The following is a 20,952-nucleotide window of genomic DNA, read 5'->3' on the forward strand; positions in this document are numbered from 1 at the left end:
GTAGCGGAGACCCCAGGCTGCAGGAGAAGCGGGCACCTAGCCCGCCACCAGCGTCGGGTGGGCCCGAGGATGGCCTTCCGGGCACCTGGGATGCCCTCCCCGCCAGCCACGTCTCGAGGCCATGTTCGGGACTGGGGGTGCAGCTGCGTCACCCTCTGCTTCCCAAGACACTGTCCCTCCTGCCCCTACTGGGCCTGTGGCACCCCAGAGGCCAGGCAGCCGGTGTCTGGGGACAGGCAGGCGCTGGACGAGTCACACTGGCCATACTAGTTGTCCTCTGCCTTCCGGCGCCGGGGGGGCGACTCGGCCCTGGATGGCCTGCGAGCGCTCAGCCTCCTCCGGAGGGAGGAGAACGTGTCCCCCAGGACTCTGCGCAGCCCCGCACCATCACGGCCACAGGGCAGGTCCTGCCGGGGGGGCGGGAGCCGCCCTGTGAACAGGTCCCAGGGGGCCAGCGCGTCCACGGCACCGTCCACCTGCTCCAGCTCCCCCTCGCTCACATCCCTCTCCAGGGCCTGGATGCAGGCGGCCAGCCAGCGCCCGTGCTCTGTCAGGGCCTCCCCCGGACCCTCCGCGGATGCAAGGGAGCCCAGCCCGTCCTCGGGATCCGGCTCGAGGCCCACTGGGAAGGCCTGGCTCCAGGCGTCAGGGGACAGGGGCTCCGACAGGCTGCTGCCTGGCTCCGAGTCGCTCTCACAACACAGCCCCGAGTCTGCGCTGCAGGGCAGGGTGTCCTCCGACACGGACGGTTCCCCCACCACCGCCGGGCCCGGCTGCGTCCCCGCTGCCGCTTGTGTCCAGGCGTAGAGTCTCTACGAGGGAGAGACATAGGCTGAGCTGGCCTGACCTACCACGTCCCTCGCCAGGGAGCCACCAGGAGACCCAGCCACCCACTCGAGGAGACCCCACCATGCCCGTGACCCTGGGCAGATGTCAGACTTGAACCTCTAAAGACAGCCAACTTGCAGGAGCTCTGCAAGCCTGACGTATTATTCATGGTTTCCACAATGAATGGATAAGGATGTTTCAGATATATACAATGGACTATTACTCAGCCATTAAAAAAGAATGCCATCTGTAGCAACACGGATGCAACTGGATTCTCATACTAAGTGAAGTCAGTCAGAAAGAGAAAGTACAGATACCATAGGATATCACTTGTATGTGGACTCTAAAATACGGCGCTGATGAGCCTATCTATGAAACGGACTCACAGAGATTTTCCACTGCCAAGGGGTGAAGGGTGGGGGAGGGAAGGAATGGGAGTTTGGGATTAGCAGATGCAATTATATATAGGATGGATAAGCAAGGTCCTGCTGTATAGCACAGGGAACTCTAGTCAGTGTCTTGGGATAAAGCATCATAGGAAAAGAATAGAAAAAGTGTACATACGTATATAACTGAGTCACTCTGTGACTCAGAAGTTAACATTGTAAATAAACTATACTTCCAATAAAAGAAGAGAAAAAGAAAAGGAATCACCACCTGCCTGTGACCCGCGTCTGCACTGGGGCAGACGACCCTGGCTCCCTGGGCCCTTCCGGGCCCCGCTCCCCGCGGCTCCGCGCGCGGGCGGCAGAGGGCAGCACCGCCCGCCGGCCCGGCCCCTGCCCGGGTGGGCGGGGTTACTCGCTGCCCGCCCCTCCACGGCCGCTCTGGCTTCCTCCGCTCCGGTCTCCGCCCAAGCAGGGCGAAAGGGATGCTGCGCGGCCGCTCGGTGAGGCCGGCGCCGCCCGCAGACAGCCGCGCTAGGACAGGTCTAGCACGCGGTCAGTGCCCGGTAGAGACCGGCTCTAATTAGGGTTGCTGGGAGACAGAGGAGCCGGGCGCCCCCGAGTCCCCTCTGCCGCGGGACAGCCACCAGCACCCGGCCAGGCGCCCGGCTGACGACTCAGCCGGATCCCGAAAGTCCCCGGAGTGACAGCGCGGGCGTCCACACCGCGCCCTGCCCCGTCACCGCGTTCCCGCCCCGGCCCCGCCCCCTCACCGCGTTCCCGCCCCGGCCCCGCCCCCTCACCGCGTTCCCGCCCCGGCCCCGCCCCCTCACCGCGTTCCCGCCCCGGCCCCGCCCCTCACCGCGTTCCCGCCCCGGCCCCGCCCCCTCACCGCGTTCCCGCCCCGGCCCCGCCCCCTCGCCTCGTTGCCCCGGCCCCGCCCCCTCACCTTGTACCTGTCCACCAGCCTGAAGCCCAGCAGGTGCTGCAGCTTGCGCAGGCAGATGGGGCAGAGGTCCAGGGGCCGGCGCAGGGCCTCGTCCACGCGCAGCGCGCCCTGCATGAGGCAGCGGAGCCAGCGGCAGTTCCCCAGGCCCAGAAGGTGACACAGCTCGTGGCACGTGACCTGAGGGAGACGGGGCCACCGCCTTGCAGCCTGGAGCCCACCGCCCACCAGAACCCTGGGACCCCTGGGGAGGGGGACACGCTGGCAGAAAGGCCAGCGCTGGGGGCCTGGCAGCATGGAGGTTTGGACATCAAAGAGAAGTGAAGTCGCTCAGTCGTGTCCGACTCTTTGCGACCCTGTGGACTGTAGCCTACCAGGCTCCTCCATCCATGGGATTTTCCAAGCAAGAATACTGGAGTGGGTTGCCATTTCCTTCTCCAAAGAGACAAGGGCTCAAATCCCAGCCCTGCCTCTTGAGAGCCGTGTGACTGTGGAGAGGGCACTTGGCGTCTCTGAGCCTTAGTGTCCAAGCTCCCTAAAGTAACGGGGGGTCAGCGTATCGTGGGGACTGGACAGCATAACTGGCTGTCCACGCATGTCCTTCTGTCCGACTCCACCTCCCAGCCTCTCCTGGGAGCTTCCCGAGCCCCCAGCCCTTCCCCCTTCCTATCCCCCATCCTCTCCCACCACCTCAGCGGCACCTGGCACCCTGGCCTCCACACCCACCTTGCAGCACTGGACCATCCCCAGGGTGCTGAAGCACACGGTCTGGCCTCCATCCTGCAGGGGCGCCTCGGGGCTACCTGCGGCCGCCTCTACCTCCACCAGGTCAGGCGTGCTGGGCCCCCGCGGCAGGAACTCCCCTGAGAACCGGGCAAAGCTGCAGACACCCACTTCTGGGGGAAGGCAGAGAGGCGGGGGTGCCAGGCATGGTCTCAGCTCAGGGAGCCCATGGGCAAAGCTCCCCCCAAGGAGTACAGGTCCTGAAGGCCCCACCCTGCCAGGCGTCCCCATGAAGGCAGCCAGGGGCAGATACCTCCCCCTCCTCTGGGAGGGACCGACGTTCCCAGGAGTTCCAGGCCTGTGCCCGAGCCCCAGGGCAGAGGCAGGGGCCCTGGGCGCTGGCTCACCGTGCCCCGGAAGGAATGTGCCGAAGGTGAAGGTCCAGGCCTCGCGGGGGTACAGGTCAGACAGCGTGAGGCCCAGCACACACAGAGCGTCCCCCGGCTTGCTGCTCTTCAGGAAGGACAGGATGCCATCTGTGAGGACAGGGCCAGAGGGCGCAGTGAGGCGGCAACTGGGCACCCCCCGCCTTTGGTCCGTTCCCCTCTTCCCCTGCTTGGCACCAGCTCATCCCAAAGTCAGACATGCCAGTGACATCCCGTGAGGAACGGTCAGAGCTCAGAGTAGCCAGGGTGCACAAGGTGAAGGGGGCCAGGGGCACGGCCTCCTCGAGGACAAGTGAGCGCTCAGGCTCTCTGTTCCCAAAAGTGCTTCACAGGAAGAGCCGCAGTAGCCCTGCGCAGCTGACAGACGGCCCTGGAGACGTCACCTCACCCCCAGGACCGGTGCATGTGGTCCTTTCGTGGCAGAAGGGACTTGGCAGATGTCATTAAATGAAAGGTCTCCCAGAGGGAAGGTGATCCTAGATTATCCAGCTGGACCTGCTGTAAGCACCAGGGTCCTCCCGGGAGCAGCAGGAAGGTCAGAAAGAGACCTAGAGGGGCTGCAGGGCAACAAAGCTGACCTTGATCTTAATTCAGGGAGACTCTGATCCTCGAGGCTGTTAAGAGAATGCATGTCATTTAAGGTGTTACCTGCCCATAGCAGGCGTAGACAGATGGGACGCCGGAGATGGAGCGGGGACCGGTGGGGACGTGGAGGAGCCCAGAGACACTGGGCAGAGCAGCTGCAAGTCTACAACCAGGAGAGGGTCTCGGAGTGATCAGAGCAAGAGGAAGAGAAAGATCCTTTCCAAGAGGTGTGGCTATAAAAAGGGGCAGAGAAGGGGGGCAGAGGTGTGTCAAGAAGTAGCAGCAGCTCCTGTCCAGGAGGGGGTGGAGGGCTCAGGCAGAGCCGTGATGTGGAGCTGGGCGTCCACCCGTGGACAGGGGGCTCGGGGCTGCAGGTGAGCAGCCGTGCTGAGGGGGTGTGGAAGTTCCCCTGTGCCTGCATTTCCTCCACTGGAAAAGCAAGGTCAGAAATAAGAGGAAGGCAGAGACGTGAGGGTCCTGGGCTCACAGTCCCTCATTACAAGGGGACCACACAGGCAGGAGGCAGATCTCGACGGCCAGAGTGGGCATGGAGCTGTGGGCTGGGCCTGACAACCTGGGACCCGTTAGCCAGGCAACAGAGCACATGGAGTGGGAAACCCTGGGGGAGGCGTTGCGAGGGAGCTGCTTGAAGCCCCAGCTACAGAGACGATCCCAATGTCGGTACTGACAAGGCCTAGCCCGGCGCTGTCCATAGAAACACAGTGTAGCTAAGACTTAGGTTTTACTAATTTTAAAGTTGATCAGGGCTTCCCTGGTTGTCCAGTGGTTAAGAATCTACCTTGCAATACAAGGGACACCAGTTCGATCCCTCATCCAGCAAGGTCCAGCAGGCTTCAGCACAACGAAGCCTGTGTGCCCCAACTACTGGGCCCACATGCTGCAAATACGAAGCCCGCAGGCCCAGAGCCTGTCCTCCGCACAGAGAGTAGCCCCCACTCAGCGGGACTAGAGAAAGCCTGCACATGGCAGTGAAGACCCAGGGATGCCAAAAACAATGAAAATAAATCTTTAAAAAATAAAAGATCAAATGGATTTTAGCATATGCATTTTAACCTCACATGTCAAAAAATTTAATATATCAAATACTAAAATGTTAGATTGTTTACGTCGTTTTTCACGCCGAATCATCAACGCGGGTGTGTGTGTGTGCTCAGCAGCCATGCGTGGCCGGTGGCCACTGTCTGGACAGCCCAAGTCCAGGTGTGACCTGAGGCAAGTGGCCGAGGCCTCGGAGGAGAGACTGAGGGGGTCAGGTCTTGGGGTGGTGCTGACGATGGTGCCTGTTAGAGGTTGAGCCGTGACCGCCAGAACATGATGCGGAAGCCCGGCACCTGAAACGTGACCTTATCTGGGCCCTGGGTTTGCAGACATGATCAAGTTAAGAAGAAGTCAGCCGGGTGGGTCGATGCAGTTTGCCCGGGGTCCTTATTAGATGAGGATAGACAGTCACACAGGCCGTGACCGGCTGACAGACCTGCTGACCGGGCCAGGATTCTGGCCTCCAGGCCATGAGACGATGAGGCGCTGCTGCTCTAAGCCCCCCGATGCTGTGCTTCGCCACAGCGTCCCCAGGAAACGAACGCAGCCACGAAACCATGGACTCGGACCACAGGAGCTCAGCCCCTCACGAGCTCCACGCCCCACCTGCCCCGAGCCTTCTTGGGTCCCCTTCCTTCCCCCTGCAGTGCAGTGTGGGACTGGGGGCGGTCTATTCACCAAGCAGAGGGTGGACTTCTGGACCCCCTGCATCTCAGCACTGGGATCTCCAGGGCCCCTGGGGCGGGTGGGCAGATGCTGGGTTCCCCTCGAGTGGGGCAGAAGCAGCCGCGGGCATAATGATGTCGTGCAGGGCAGGGAGGGGCTGGGCCAGGGCTAGTCAGGGCTCCGCAGGCCCCACTCAGACCCTCGGGGGCGGGGGAAGGCTGTGCCCAGGAAGGAGCTGAAGCTACAGCCCAAACACAGAAAGGAGCACGCCACCTTGGGGAGGCACTCACCCTGGAAGCCCTGCAGCGACCCCCGCCCCCCCAACCTCTCCCCCCCACCACTAGAAGACGGCAGGACAAGCTGAGCGGTGGGGACCTGACCTGTGCGCACACCACACACACTCACCGGTGTGCAGCTGGAGCCTGTCGGGGTCCTGACCCAGGCGACGCGAGCAGTGGATGGAGGCTGCCGCCACCGAGGGCAGGCATCTGACCTGCAGGCCCAGGAAGAAGGCCTCCGTGCAGCTCCGCAGCTGGTCCAGAAGCGCGCTGCCCGCTGGCCCCTCGCTCAGACCTGGGAGCGGAGCAGCACCGTCAGCCCTGCCCAGCCCCTTGCTCCTCCTTGGAGCCCCCACCCGAGACACCGACCCAGGGTGGGAGCCAGGAGACCTGTGAGAAAGCGGCCTCAGGTACCCAGGGGCTGCAGGTACCCACAGGCACAGGTACCTATGGGCTGCAGGTAAATGTGCTTCCGAGCGAGGCTCTGCTTCCGGGGCGGCAGGGCGGCATGGAAGGTCTGGAAGTCCTCGGGGGCCTCTGGGCGGCTAAGGAGCCAGTCGAAGGCCGTGCGGATGAGCAGCGTGCCGAAGAGTGTCCTCTGGGGGTTGTAGGCCTCAGCCAGGAAGAGCCTCTCGGCCGGGGAGAAGGCGGCTGTGTAGAGCTGCCGCAGGGCGGGGTCGGTGGACAGCAGCGCATCCTTCAGGGCCCGGGGCCCGAAGCTGAACTCCTCGGCCGGCCGGCACTGCAGCATGACGGGCCTGGCCTCGCCCGGGCGGCCCACGCACCGCCCGGGGCCCGGCCACCGGCTCGTCCACAGCCTTCCTGGGGGCCGAGCGTGACGGCCACACGGGCTCCCCGCTCACAGACCGGGAGTCGAGGACCTGAGGGGCCTGGCTCCACGTGGCGCTGGGCCTCCTGGCCTGTCGGCGCCTGCAGGGACAGGGACGTGCTCCACTGAGCCCCCGGAAGTTCCCCAGCACCGCGCCAGTAGGGGAGCCACCAGCAGGGAGAGGGGAGGCCCTGAGCCGCTGGGGTGGCTGGAGGGGCAGGGGTGGGGCGCAGACGGCAGGGAGGCCGGTGACCACTCACTGCACTGAGAGGGCTTCCCCCCAGACCAGAGGCGCGGGGCTGGCGCCCTCCTGTGGCTCGGAACTCCAGCCCCTCCCACCGCACACCCTGCAGTGTCCAGGAAGGGCCCAGCTGCCTGCGCTTGACTGAGTCTCCCCATAGACGCAGGGGTGGAGCGGGCGGGTGGGGAGCCTCGCCAACAGAGATGGAGGGGGAGGCGGCAGAGAGAACGAGCCGGAGGAGCCGTGAAGAGAACAGATCGGGACGGAGGCCAGAATGGCAGAGTCCTGATTTAGAAAGTCAGGCAGCGAGGCACACCCGCAAACCCTTCTCTGCAGAGCACAGTGGCGAGGCCTCCCAGCCCGCGCTGGAGAAACAGCCACAGCCTGGCTTCTGTGGAAGAAAGAACGGAGCCCGCGCTCACTTCACTACGCCTGCGTGCTCAGGCCTGTCCCACTCTGTGCGACCCCACGGGCTGCAGCCCGCCAGGCTCCTCTGTCCGTGGGATTCTCCAGGCCAGAGTCCTGGAGGGGGTTGCCACTTCCTCCTCCAGGGGATCTCCCCCTCCCAGGGGTCGTCTCCTCCATCTCCTGCACTGGCAGGTGGGTTCTTTATCACCTGGGAAGCCCACCCACCTTGTCAACCCCGGTTTAAAGTGTTGATCCAGAGAAGAAACTCACACGTACCCACTCATATATGCATATGTGTGTGTGCATATATGTACAAATAAATCTATACACATGTGTTCACTTTCACTTTTCACTCTCATGCATTTGAGAAGGAAATGGCAACCCCCTCCAGTGCTCTTGCCTGGAGAATCACAGGGATGGAGGAGCCTGGTAGGCTGCTGTCTGTGGGGTCGCACAGAGTCGGACACGACTGAAGCGACTTAGCAGCAGCAGCAGCAGCAGCAGCATTCATATAGAGAGGAAAACTAGTGTATGTATAATTTATAAATCTTCCTCTGGAAAATTATATATGTATGATTTTTTCCAGGGATGTTATACACACGTGTGCATATATACACACACTCTCACACATACGGGTGTATCCTCTCCAGAGTTACTTGCTGGCTTAGCTGAGGGGAGGGAGCCAGGACTGAAGGCTTCCTGAGATTCCTGCCAGTGGAGAGTGTCGCGTATTTCTCTCTGCACATACATTTTACAAATGTAACATCCAGTTGTGTGTGAAATCTTACATCCTCTTCACTGCGTGTATGATGCGTGCTTTCCCAAACCCTTAAACAGCCTATTTTTTAAATATGTCATTTTAATGACTGGCCAAAACTCTGCAATTAGTACATGGGTGTGTGTTTCCATTTCCTCAGGAGAGGTTCCTGGCAGATGCTGTGTGTGGACGTTTAAGGGCTCTCAGTTTGTGTCACCAAACTGTTTTCCAGAAAGGTCACGCCAGTTCGCAACCCCATCACCTTCCAAGTTTCTAAGTACTCAGCAGCAAATAAAAACCATCACCAAGAGCACTAAATGCCCCACTCCGTTCCAGACAGGGGTGTGGGGACAGTTACCCTCGTTTTCAAGAGGGTGAAACTGAGGCAGAATAAGGTTAAAACTAGCAACCGAAGCCACGGGCTTCACAGGCCGTGCCTCGTGAAGAATCCATCTGCCAAAGCAAGAGACGTGGGTTAGATCCCTGGGTCGGGAACATCCCGTGGAGGAGGAGATGGCAACCCACTCCAGGATTCTTGCTTGGAGAACCCCCTGGACAGAGGAGCCTGGAGGGCTACAGCCCATCGGGCTGCAAAGAGTTGGACACTGAGTAACAGCATGGGCAAGCAAGCAAGCAAAGCCACACTGCTCACAAGAACCAGAGACGAGGCTGGGACGCAGCCATCTTCAAGGACCACGGCTCCCGTTACCCGAAGCTGCAGAGCGCCACCTTCCCCAGACCCCTGCCCTGACCCCGCTCCGTGCCGCCAGACACCAGGGTGACACTGACGGTCTGTAATGGGGTGGACAGCCTGCTCCTGGGCTGTGGGGAAAAATGCCAGGCGCCTGAGGACCACATCTCCACAGTGGGGAGTTCTCCCGGGCATGGACGTCTGAGGAGGACCCTGTGAGGATGGACCGTGCGAACAGGAGGACGTGGTCAGCATCTCCAAGGGGGCCGGGCGGGCTCCCGGGGTGGAGCCCCTGTGGCACCCTCCCTCCACCTGACCGTCACTGAGTGCGGCTTGGCCTACACCCATGGACAGAGCAGAGGGCCCTGGCTGGGGAGCGGGGGAGTGCTTAAACTCTAGAGATCCAGGGCAGACAGGGAGAGAAGATAAAAAGTAAGGATTGTCTGGTGTGTTAGAAGGTGATAAACGCTACTGGCGAGGAGAGGCTGACCAGGGCTGGGGCTCAGCTCTCCAAGGCTGCATCGCCTTTGCAAGAGGGTGACCAGGGTGGGTGTCACTGAGAAGGCAGGGCCTGAGCAGACTGGAGGCAGGAGCCAGAAAGAGGGGGACCTGGGGAGGCCCCGAGCGGAGGGGCGTGTGCAAAGGCCCTGCGGCACACGCCCGCATGTGCCGCACAGACACACGGGAGGCTCCAGGCGCTAGGAAGCCCTCCTCCCCTGTGTCCTGGGGGTGGAGAATGGCCCTCCAGGAAGCTTTAGGCGTGGTCAGTGGGCTCCGGGCTCCTGGCTGTCCAGGACTCGGGGCCGCGGGCACAGAGGGGCGCTCGGGAAACCCTGAGCGGGGAGCGCTCTGAAGGCCAGCAGGGCTCTGGCCAGAACCTGACCCTCTGAGCCACTGGGCCTCGTTTCCTCGCAAGCACACAGGCCTGGTTCCACTGGCCTCCCTTGCCCAGAGCGAGGCTGGACCAGGCAGAGAGGAGGCGGTGCCGGCTCGTGTCCAGGGCCAGCCCGGAGCATCTGGAACCACGTGCACCTCACCCATCTGCTCTGGCTTCCGGGTGCAGGTCGCGGGCCCCGCACGGCTCCCGGGCTCTCCCAGGCCCTCCGCTCACCAGTACCCGCCCCTCAGCGAGCTGCTGCGGGCGGCAGGCTTCACCGCCGACCGTTCCGGCTACCCCATTGCCTGGTGTCACGGGCTGTTCAGAACTACACTTTCTGTAACTGAGAATGACTATAAACTCCTCCTGTGGGGCCGCGGGAACCTTCCAGACGCGGAGGGTCTGCGTCTCAGCCTCCCCACGGAGGTGAAAGCGGGACTGAGGCCCCCAACAGAGGACACCCCTCCTCACAGCTCCACCGTCCTGCGAACCCCAAGGTCACTTCTGGACCCAACACCTCCTCTGAACCCACCGCTTCCTGAAACGGAGCTATTAGTAGTCATACATCTTATGGGCGAGGGGACGGAGGCTCAGAGAGGGGAGGCCACTTACCCAGGGCAGCACAGCTCATAAGACACGGTGCTCCAGACTCCGACAGAGATGTAAGGCAGACAGTAAACAGCAATAAATATTGCCCGCGTCACTCCGGGCCTCCCTGGCAGGACCTCCTCCCCCGAAGGGTCTTTCCTGCGGCACCCACTGCCTGCCACCACCCACAGACCCCGCTCGGGGACTTCAGTGCCAGAGAGCTCCGCAAAGCCTCAGGAAGTGAAAACCGCCTGCTTTTCACCAAAAGTTCATGGGCTAGGGGTGACTTGGGCCCACACTGTAAACCCCAGGCTCCTCCCAGGTGTGCAGAGAGGGCCAGGTCGTGTGGCCCACAGCAACCCAAGACACAAGGGGAGTTTCCACCCCAGGAACCCGCTACAGCGTCACACCCTGCGGGGGATCCCGAGAACGTTGGCTTATGCGGTTACATCAACCATCTTCTGCGTCTGAACTTAAACCAAGAACCATGTCAAATACAGGAACACAGTGTCCTGCCTCCATCGGCAGCACACACCTGACACGCACATCCTTGCCGGCGTGAAGGCGGTTTTGACCTGAGGGTCCCCTGCGGGGTCCCTAGAACATACTGTGAGGACCACGAATTCCCACAAGAACCACGTGGGCACGCCTGTGCCTGGAGCATCCACATGGGAAAACTGGGCCTGGCACGAGCCAGAGACACCCCACAACACACCCCGAGCAGAGCTGCTGGCCTGCCAGCCACATAGAAGAGCCTGGAAGAAACGGGCCCTTAGCTGCGGACCAGCACGGGCGGGGGGGTCCCGGGGACAGGAGGCTCCAGGTCACGCCCCAGGGTGTATGAGATCCTGTCCACTCACTTGGGTCCCACTCTCTCTGGGGTCTGGCCATCCACCTGCCCAGGCAGCATTTCCTCTCAAGAGCCCCGGGTAGCCACATTCCCTTCCTGGGTCGCTAAGGGAAACCCTCGTGGGACTCTTCAGTCCTGCCGGGTCATCTCTGCACAAGACCACCCCTCGTGCAGAGCCAGCAGCTGAGCGTGGGCAGAGACGCAGTCCCAGGGCGCTGACGGAGGGAGCCGCCACCAGAGCAGGCACTTCCCTGCCCTCCCCGCTACCTGCACCCCGTTAATCTTGGCAACAGAGAACGCTCCGGAAGGGAGTCCTCCAGAAACACTGGCTGTCTTTCCTGCTCTGAGATACCCATGGCTCTCCTCTGTATACACCTTCGCACGAGACCCCAGCCACAAGCCTGAGCCCTGCCCGCGCTGTCTCACTCAAGCTGCACAACACGGGGCCGCTGGGGGTGTTGTTATGGTGCCCCTGTCTCAGATAGGGAAACTGGGGCTAGGCCCCATTTCAGAGCCATGCTTCACACTGGAGCTGGAACTCTTTTTTTTTTAACCCCAAATCAATGACCTTTAATTTTAAAAAGTAACATGCTCAAATCAGAAAACTTAGGAAAGAGCCAGAACTCTTAACCATCAAGAGTTAACCTGGTTAACTCTTAACCAGATGGGATGTCTCTGTCCTGCCACTGTTAACACTGGGACTGCGGCCACACTTCTCAGCCAGCCTCCCCTCTCCCTGGGGTGCCCACGTCCACCTCACCTGTCCACGGTCCTGCTCAGAGGCCAGGGAAGGACATGTGTTGATTCCACTCCCAGAGGAGGGTCTGCCCCAAAGCCTTCGGCCCGGCACCCACTCCCCTGCCCCCAACCAGCCAATGCCTTAGAGTCAGAGGCAAGAAAGCACGCTCTGGTTCTTCCTATTCTGAATACGCTTTGCAAAACATCCTGGCAGCTGCAGCGAGCTATTCATCACCACCTGCCTTCTGAGCAGCCCCGCGCTGGAGCCATGTAAAGGCTTTGGGGTTTCACACTTCTCAGAGGCTCCCGCCTGCTCCGAGGGGCACCGAGGGCTTTGACCTCAGGGGGCCCGGCTGGGCGGCAGACCCCTGCTTCCTGCAGCTGCCCCCACCTCCCGTCCACCCGGCCACCAGGCGGACGGCTTCCTCCCTGTGACAGGTGGGCAGGACCTGTCCTCCCCCTCCCCGCCCAGCGGCATTCCCAGTTCTGCATCGCCGCGGAACCCCATGGCCCGCTTTTCCGGCTGGAGGGTTGCCTGATTTCCTTGGGAGCAGCAACTGAGCCTCCTCCCCACCAACACCGAGCCGGGCGGGGGCCCCTCCCCGCACCCCCAGGCTCAGGGGAGGCACTCCATGCCCACCTGGGCCGGCCAGGCAGTGCCCTCTTCCCGTGCCTGGCCCCGGGCTCTCCCACAGCCTGTGAGCCCCCATCACCAAGATGGAAGACAGCCCGCGGGTCGCCCTCCCCCGGGGAGCGCAAGGCCGGGAGGGGTGCTCCGAGCTCCCTCTTTGCACCGGCTCCGCTCTGCCGGGACCAGGCCGGAAAGTTCCCAGGCGGGCGCGGAGCGCAGGGCGCAGCACTGCACCAAAGCCTCCGGGCGCCCGGGGCCGCGTCTCACCTCCCGCGGGCCCCGCGGACCCCGCGCAGGAGCGCGCCCGCCGCCGCCAGGCCGTCCTCGGGGCTTGCGCGGCCGCACCCGGCGCTGCAGCTCCCGCCCGCCCCGGCGGTCTCTTCTCGGTCCTCGGGCTCCCCGCCGCGCCCCGACCTCGCTGCCGGCCGGCCGAGGGCGCGTGGGCCACCGGAATGGGGGGGGCTCGTGACGTCAGCACCGAGGGGCCGCCCGTGGGTGCCGCCCCCCTCCCGCCGCTCTGGGGCATCACGCGCGGACCACAGTGGGCAGGGTGCTGGCAGGGGCCCCTGGGCCTCAGACGTGGGCTTACAGGCGCTGACCTCTGCTGATCCCCATACAGCCTGCCAGGGACGCCCCGCCACTCGCAGAAACACCGGAGGAGGGGCGGGGCCTGAGATCTTAGGGCCACACAGGTGAGAGGGGTAAACCAGAGCCACCCAGTAGGGCCCCCGGTGAGACAGGTAAACCAGACCTGCCCAGGTAAGGCGCTGGCATCAGGGTTACCCCAGTGCTCCAACCAATGACTCAGCCTAGCCCGGCCATCACTGCCCCCCTCCCCACCCTGGGAACCTTGTCTGGTGGCCTCCCTATTAAAATGTAATAATGATTTCTTTGTTAGTATATATATGCCAGGCATAATACATACACTAAATGCTTTAAATGTACGATCTCAGGTCTGTGAGATAACTGTCCTTTTTGTCTCCATTTTATAGATGAAAAACTGAGAAAAAAGCAAAGACTGGGGAGCGGGCAGGGGAAGTGAGAGGCCCACCTAGAGGGCAGAGCAGCCGGGCTGAGCACCCCCAGCGCTGGGGGGTGCTGGGGGCGGGGACCCACCCAGCAGCCCCGGCTCCATGTTCGGCGCCCTTTTACGGTGTGAATGCCATGGGCCCCCGACATGGTCCAGGGGCTGTGTGTCCTGGGGGCTGAGAGGCAGGGCACCCCGTGTCATCCCCAGGGTCACCTGGGTGACCGGGAAAGCCTCCTGGAGAAGCTTCCCCCTGCACTTTGGGAGGCGAGGAGCCGCCTGCCCAGCTTCCATAAAGTCTCCATCCCCACAAGGGTTCTGTCTGCAGGGGTGGGCCCCCGAGGGGGGGCTTGGTCCTCAGGACATGCACCTTGAGTGAGGGCCGCCATCTGTCCCGTCTCCAGATCATCGTGGCTGGTCAGCAGCCTCCTGCCCAGTCCCCAGAGCTGCCCGGGGCCACCACCCCAAGGTGGGAGAGGACCCCCAGGACAGGGAGGAGGAGCTTGGATGTGAAGGCCGGCATTATCCCGGCCCCAAGAGGGAGACGCTCCCTCCATCTGCCCTTTATCCCTTTGGAAACCTCTACCATAAGGGCTTCCTTTGAGGCAAATATTGCTGTGGCTCTGGACTGCCAGCTCCCAGGCCTTCCCGGCAGCCCGCCCACCCCCGCCTGCCTGGTCTCATTCTGGAGAGATGCCCCACGCGTGGCTGAGGGGTGTGTCACCGTCGTCCCCAGCATTGCTGGAGAATTTGTTTAAGCCTTAAGAAACGATCCTATAACAATAGACATCCATTGTAGAAGATCTGAAAAGTTCTAACCAATTTAAGAAACAAAAAAGACTCCATAATCCAACCATCAAGAGGTTACTTCTCTTAACTTCCTGTTAGACATGCTTCAAATAATTTTTCTCTCAGCATTTACACAGAATTTTTAAGGAATGCGCTCTGCATATTTTGCTCTGCTGGAGGCTTTATCACATGATACCTTTCCCTGTCAACTGCCAGAAATCGGAGGTTCCTCAAAAAACTAAAGATGGCTCAGAGGTTAAAGCATCTGCCTGCAATGTGGGAGACCAGGGCTCAGTCCCTGGGTCAAGAAGATCCCCTGGAGAAGCGAATGGCAACCCACTCCAGTACTCTTGCCTGGAAAATCCCATGGGCGGAGGAGCCTGGTAGGCTGCAGTCCATGGGGTCGCGAAGAGTCGGACACGACTGAGCAGCTAAAACTTTCACTTTTTTCCCCCCAAAAAATGACAAGTTGCCATATGGTCCATCAGTCTCACTCCTGGACATAGATCCAGACCAAACTCTAATCCAAAAAAATACACGCAGCCCTACGCGCACAGCCGCAGATTCACAACACACCAAACAGGGAGACAACCTAAGCGCCCATCAACAGAGGAGTGGACGCAGAAGATGCGGCCCAGGGCACAGTGGCGCGCCACTCGGGCGTGAGAAAGCGCGGAACCGCGCCATCTCCAGCAAGAGGGACGCAACCAGAGACGACCACGCTAGGTGAAGCAAGTCAGGAAGAGAAGGGCAGGCACCGCGGATACCGCTTATATGTGGACTCTAAGATACGGCCCAAGTGAACTTATCTACGAGACAAAAGCAGGCTCACAAACACAGAGACTAGACTTGTGGTGCCAAGTGGGAGTTGGGGAGGGAGGGATTGGGAGCTCGGGCTTAGCGGGTGCGGACTGTCATACACAGGATGGCAGACAAGGTCCTCTCGTATAGCCTGGGGAACTCTGTTCAATATTCTGATAAACCATGATGGGAAAGCACGTGAAAAAGGATTTATATGTATAACTGACTCACTCTGCTGCACAGCAGAGATTAGAACACTATAAATCAACTACACTTTGATAAAGTTGTTTTAAAAGACACAAGTTTAAACATACGAGAGTAAATAAATAAACCCAGTGGCAGGAATCCTCCTCAGAGACAACAGGAGAGACACGGAGGGAAGAAGACCACTGACCCCAGAGGCAGAGGCGAAGGCTGAGGCCGTGAGCTGAGGGGCCCCTGAGCCTGGCGGGGCCAGGAAGGACCCCCACGCAGGGCCTCTGCAAGGAGGCCCTACCCAGGCCTTGACTTTGGACTCCATTCAAGAAAATTAATTTCTGTTATTTTTCAAACATGCATTTGGCTGCCCTGGGTCTTCACTGCTTCCCGTGGGCTCTCTTATTGCGGAGCATGGACCCTCTAGTTGTGGCATGCTGGCTTAGCTGCCCCGTGACACGTGGGCTCTTAGTTCCCTGACCAGTGATTGAACCCCTTCCTCTGCACTGCAAGGCAGACTCTTAACCACGGGACCCCCAGGGAAGCCCCCACGCTGCCGTTCATGGCCACCTGCTACAGCAGCCTCAGGAGAGGACTGGGCGCGTGTGCGGTCAGCCACGTCCGACTCCGCGACCCCGTAGACGGGAGCTCGCCAGGCTCCTCTGTCCACAGGATTCTCTGGGCAAGAACACTGGAGTGGGTTGCCGTTCCCTCCTCCAGGGGACCTTCCCGAGCCAGGGATGGAACCCGTGTCTCTTACACTGGCGGGAGGATTCTTTACCACCACGCTGTAGGAAACGAATGGAGCTGGAGAATAAGAAGCCGCTTCCTATGCTTGTCATAGGGTCAGGAAAACATCCAGAATGCTCTCGGCACTCAGTGGCTCCTTACACCACCCATCTGGCCGAGGCTTGGATACCCGCTGTGCTTTGGAGAGTGGGGACTGGGCGCTTCCCTTCTGTCCATGGGCAGCAGACCAGGGTGAAGGCGGATGTCCTGTGGGCACAGACAGGGACGCAGGGGCTGAGGGGCTCATGCCATGTGAGAGGGCAAGATGAGCTGAGCAGGGTCTCTGGGCAGAGATGGGGTCCTGCCGGCCAGAGGGACAGCATAGACAAACGCCTGCGACCTCCCGCCAGAGCTCAGCACTGGCTGGGGCTCCCCGCAGCCTGGGGGACTCGGCGGTCCCCCGCATCAGAGGCAGGACGAGTGGGCCTGACATGCAGCCCAGGCCAAGAAGGGCGTCCTGTGGGTGTGGCGGGCAGAGCGGGCAGGGCCTCCAGCTCCCGCACCCTGCCGGCGAGGACGCCTTCGGAGCTCCAGGTCAGCATTCACTCGGGGTGCCCAGGTCTGGAATCCCGTGTCCCTCAGGGAGCAGCCAGACCAGCTGGGCTGCCGGGGTGGGCTCGCCTCAGGTACCCCCAACACATACACCAGATACACACTCACACACACACACACAGACCCATACACACACACACACTCATACACATACACACTCACACACACACAGACCCATACACACACACATACACACTCACACTCATACACATACACACACACTCACACACAGACCCATACACACACACACACTCATACACATACACACTCACACACACATACAGACCCATACACACACACATACACACTCACACTCATACACATACACACTCACACACACACACAGACCCATACATACACACATATACACTCATACACATACACACTCACACACATACACACACACAGACCCATACACACACACACTCACACACACACACACAGACCCATACACACACACACACACACTCATACACATACACACATGTATACATGCAGATACACGCTCACATACATACACACACTCACACTTGTACCTAGATACATACTCACACATAGACATATACACACATACACACACACACACACATCCACTCACACACAGATACACACACACACAGACGTATACACACATAGACATATACACACACATACACACATACACACACAGACATATACACACTCACATACAAATACACACATATACACACTCATACACACACGCATACATACAGATACACAGACATATACACGCATGCATACACACGTACATGCACACACACATACACTCACGCACATACAGATACACACTCACACATACACACACATACACGCATAGACACATATACACACACAAATACACACACATTCACACTTATACATACAGGTGCACACACAGACATACACACATACACACACATGCATACATACAGATACACACTCACACATATACAGACACATACACGCAGAGACACATACACACTCACAAAAACACAAATGCATACACATACACACACGTATATACACTCACACACATGCACACACACACTCACACACCCAGACATATGCACACACCAGTGACCCCGCCCCTGGTGGCAGCAGGGGCCCCTTCTCAGCACCCACAGGCTCAGCAGAGGCTGGGGAAGAGCGTGGGCGTCCTTGGCCTCCAGAGGGCAGACCCCCGCCCCATGTCTGCGTCTGCCTCTCCTCCTGGGCCTCTTGCCCCCCACGCCCCCCATCCTTGCCCGATGGTGGTCCCTGCGGGTGGGGGCCCAGAGGCATCCCGCAGAAACAGAGAAGAGGCGGGGCTCGGCGGCCCCCCACCTGACAACATGGTCCCCGCAGGCCAGTCTGGACTGTGGGCACCGGGCGATGCTCCCCTTGGATCTGAATGTCGCCTATGCGGGCTCTGGGGAAGCTCAGCCTCTGCGTTGGGTCCCCAATGACAACAGCTCTGTCCCCAGGTGCCCAGGGCAGGGCAGGCGCGGGGGTTCCCAGGACCGAGGCCGCATCCTGCTCAGCGGCGACAGGGCTGACTCCAGGCAGACAGTGGCCTCCCCTCCGCCCCACCCGGCTCCTCACCGTAGTACGTAGGCCATCCAGCCCCCACCTGGGTGGTCACAAGGGCTGATGGAGCAGCCAGGACGTGGGCATGGTGGAGAGGAATGCCATCCACACTCACTCTGATGGTTTCTGACCTGAGACCCTGGCCCAGCACAAGCGGCCCAGCACGTGTTTGGTGGACACAGGGGGCTCAGGGTGTGGGGATCTGGCCAGGGACCCCACCTGAGGCCATCTCCTTGGGATTTGAGGTGTCCTCACCCCCACAGATGACCTGAGCCCCCCTGCCCCACAGGGAGACCCAGGAGGCCCAGCGTCCAGTAGAAGACCTTGAGGCCATGGGCTCCCCGGCCAGGCCTGTGAGGACCTGGGCCCTGGCCACACAGAGCCCTGCCTGAGGGAGTCCCAGCTTTGTGGCCAGTTTGAGTACTCAGAGCCCACGGTCCAGAAGCTTCTCCAGGCAGGCACAGGAGGGGTGGGGGTGGTTGGGGAAGGCAATGAGGGGAGGGTCCCAGGTGAAGGCAGAGGCAGGCTGAGGAGGCCAGGCTGCACCTGGTCGGCCCCCGAGACACCCCTCGACGGCCCCCAGCCCCAGGCCAGGCCTCCCACGGCCCATCCAACCACACTCCCAGAGCCAGATGAAGCCACATGGCCACAGAGCCTTTCAAGGACTCCCCAAATCTAAGGATGAAGCCCAGCCTTCCCCACGAGCTGTGAGGGTCCTGGCCACCCTGCCCACCATGTCCCAGGCTTGCCGGCTCTGTCTGACCCAGACACCATCCTCTTTCTCCCTCTGGGGTCCCTCAGCCTAGAAGGTACCCAGCCCCTGCAACCCCGGCAGGGATTCCCGAGTCAGGGTGAGCCCCAGCCTGGCGGGGTGCCACGGAGCCGGGCCGCCACTCCTAGCTGCCCCCCCGTCCGCCCCGGCCCCTCTCCCATCTGGTCTCACTTCCGGGTCTCTGCCTGCAGCCCCTTGCAGGGAGGACCCCCACCCCTCACTTAGGTGTCAGGCCCCACGGCTACTTCCTCCCAGGCGCCCTCCTGACACGCACTGCCACCGACACACGATTACCTGGTCAGTGTCTGTCTCCGGCCGTGAGAGCACGCTGGGGGTTGTGTGTTCCCTGAGCGGCTAGTGCAACGCCCAGCCCATAGTGAGCGCTCAGCCCAGGTGGGCGCACGGCCACGTGTCACAGCCCGGCATGCACACCCCTGTACACACCCCGCGTCCCTGCCGCACACGGCTCTCCGAGCACGCCCGCACGGACACGCTGGCCTCCAGGCACACACATGCACCCACACGCACGCTTGCACTCACTCCCAGCGTGCGGCACACACGCCCCTCCACACACAGGGCCCTCATGCTGGGCACACATGGGCACACACACAGCTGAGCATGCCTGCTCATGCCGTCCCCGCCACCCTCACTCCAACAGGCGCCTGAGCTGCTGTTTGCCGCCTCTGCCTCCGGCGTGTTTGCCAAGCAGTTTCCATGGCGACACATCTCAGCTCGGCTGGGAGCGGGGAAGATGGCCTCCATGGAGGGGACGAGCCTTGAGGTCTCTGCATCCACCAGCTCCACCAGCAGGCAAGGGCGGGTGCTCCCCAAAGTGGAGATGCCACCCCTGGCCCAGCCTGTATGAGGCTGGCACCTGAGGCGGCGGCTCTGGAACTTCTGGGTTACATGCTCTAGGGCGAAGGTCACTCAGTCATTCAACAAACCCTGTATGCTGGCTGCACAGTCACCTGAGGCACAGGCCTGGCTCACTAGACTGTTATCCCAGCATCTGGCTGAAGGCCCATCCCACAGGTCAGTGGTCCCTGAGCATCGAGGCCTGGCCACTCACCCTCTGCTTACATGGGGCAAGGAAGCCATGCTCCCTGCCCGCCCACATGCTGGAAGACCAAACGCAAAAGCAACCCTGATTCTGCACCCCTGCCTGAACCTCCATCCTCTGTGCCGCAACGCCTGTGAAGGAGGGAACCTGCCCGGTAACTGGCTTTGGCCACCCAAGGCGACAGTGACACCATGCCAGGGCTCAGCCACAGGATGGCGTGCTTCTGCCTGCTCTCCCGTGGACTCCTGCGGTCTGCAGCAAGGTGAGGGGGCGTGGGGCCTCCTAGCTGAGACTACCACCCCCCCAACCCGCCACAGAGCGAGCCCAGAGCAGCAGTCTGCCAGGCTGGCCTTGAGACCCTTCAGATACAAGAAAACGTGGTTTTAAGTCGCTGGCCTGAGACTGCTTGTTACACAGCAGTAGCTAAGAGACACACCCTCTTCCAAGGGCCTCATGCAATCAGTACAGGCCAGAGCGTGTGGGTTATCCATGGACCCACCCTGTGCCTGAGCCTGGTGGTGGAGAGGACCGCTGCTGCCTCCTGGGAGCCCACAGCACTTCAGAGAGGCGGGGTGAGCCGCCCAGGCCCTGCGATATGTAGGAGCAGGTGGGCATGGCCACAGAGCCTGGCTGAAGCAGAGCTTCCTGTTTCCTTCCCCTTGGACACCTGTTTGCAAACATTACTTCCTGGGTAACTACGCCTCAGTTCAGTTCAGTTCAGTTGCTCAGTTATGTCCGACTCTTTGTGACCCCGTGGACTGCAGCATGCCTGGCCTCCCTGTCCATCACCAACTCCTGGAACTTACTCAAACTCACGTCCATTGAGTCAGTGATGTCATCCAACCACCGCATCCTCTGTTGTCCCCTTCTCCTC

General features: G+C 61.0%; 1 protein-coding gene across 5 annotated transcripts in view; it reads right to left on the reverse strand.

Moving 5' to 3' along the window:
• Positions 1-19,691, reverse strand: part of AMZ1 (archaelysin family metallopeptidase 1) — a 20,260-nt gene extending 569 nt beyond the window's left edge. The window contains exons 1-7 of one of the 5 annotated variants that reach the window (XM_060406078.1): positions 19,313-19,691; positions 6,365-6,847; positions 6,045-6,212; positions 3,291-3,419; positions 2,887-3,056; positions 2,164-2,340; positions 1-812 (exon numbers count right to left, since the gene is read on the reverse strand). The exon at positions 1-812 is cut by the window's left edge and continues 569 nt beyond it. In XM_060406078.1, the coding sequence (XP_060262061.1) occupies positions 267-812; positions 2,164-2,340; positions 2,887-3,056; positions 3,291-3,419; positions 6,045-6,212; positions 6,365-6,668 (1,494 nt within the window). In that variant the 5' untranslated portion in view covers positions 6,669-6,847; positions 19,313-19,691 and the 3' untranslated portion in view covers positions 1-266. Of the gene's footprint in view, positions 813-2,163; positions 2,341-2,886; positions 3,057-3,290; positions 3,420-6,044; positions 6,213-6,364; positions 7,034-11,918; positions 12,843-19,312 lie in introns of those variants that run through there. The other 4 variants (XM_042240395.2, XM_042240394.2, XM_060406079.1 and 1 more) reach the window with 4 other exon arrangements.
• Between the last annotated feature and the right edge of the window lie 1,261 nt (positions 19,692-20,952).

This window comes from Ovis aries, chromosome 24 (genome assembly GCF_016772045.2).
Source record: "Ovis aries strain OAR_USU_Benz2616 breed Rambouillet chromosome 24, ARS-UI_Ramb_v3.0, whole genome shotgun sequence".
NCBI classification, from domain to species: Eukaryota; Metazoa; Chordata; class Mammalia; order Artiodactyla; family Bovidae; genus Ovis; species Ovis aries.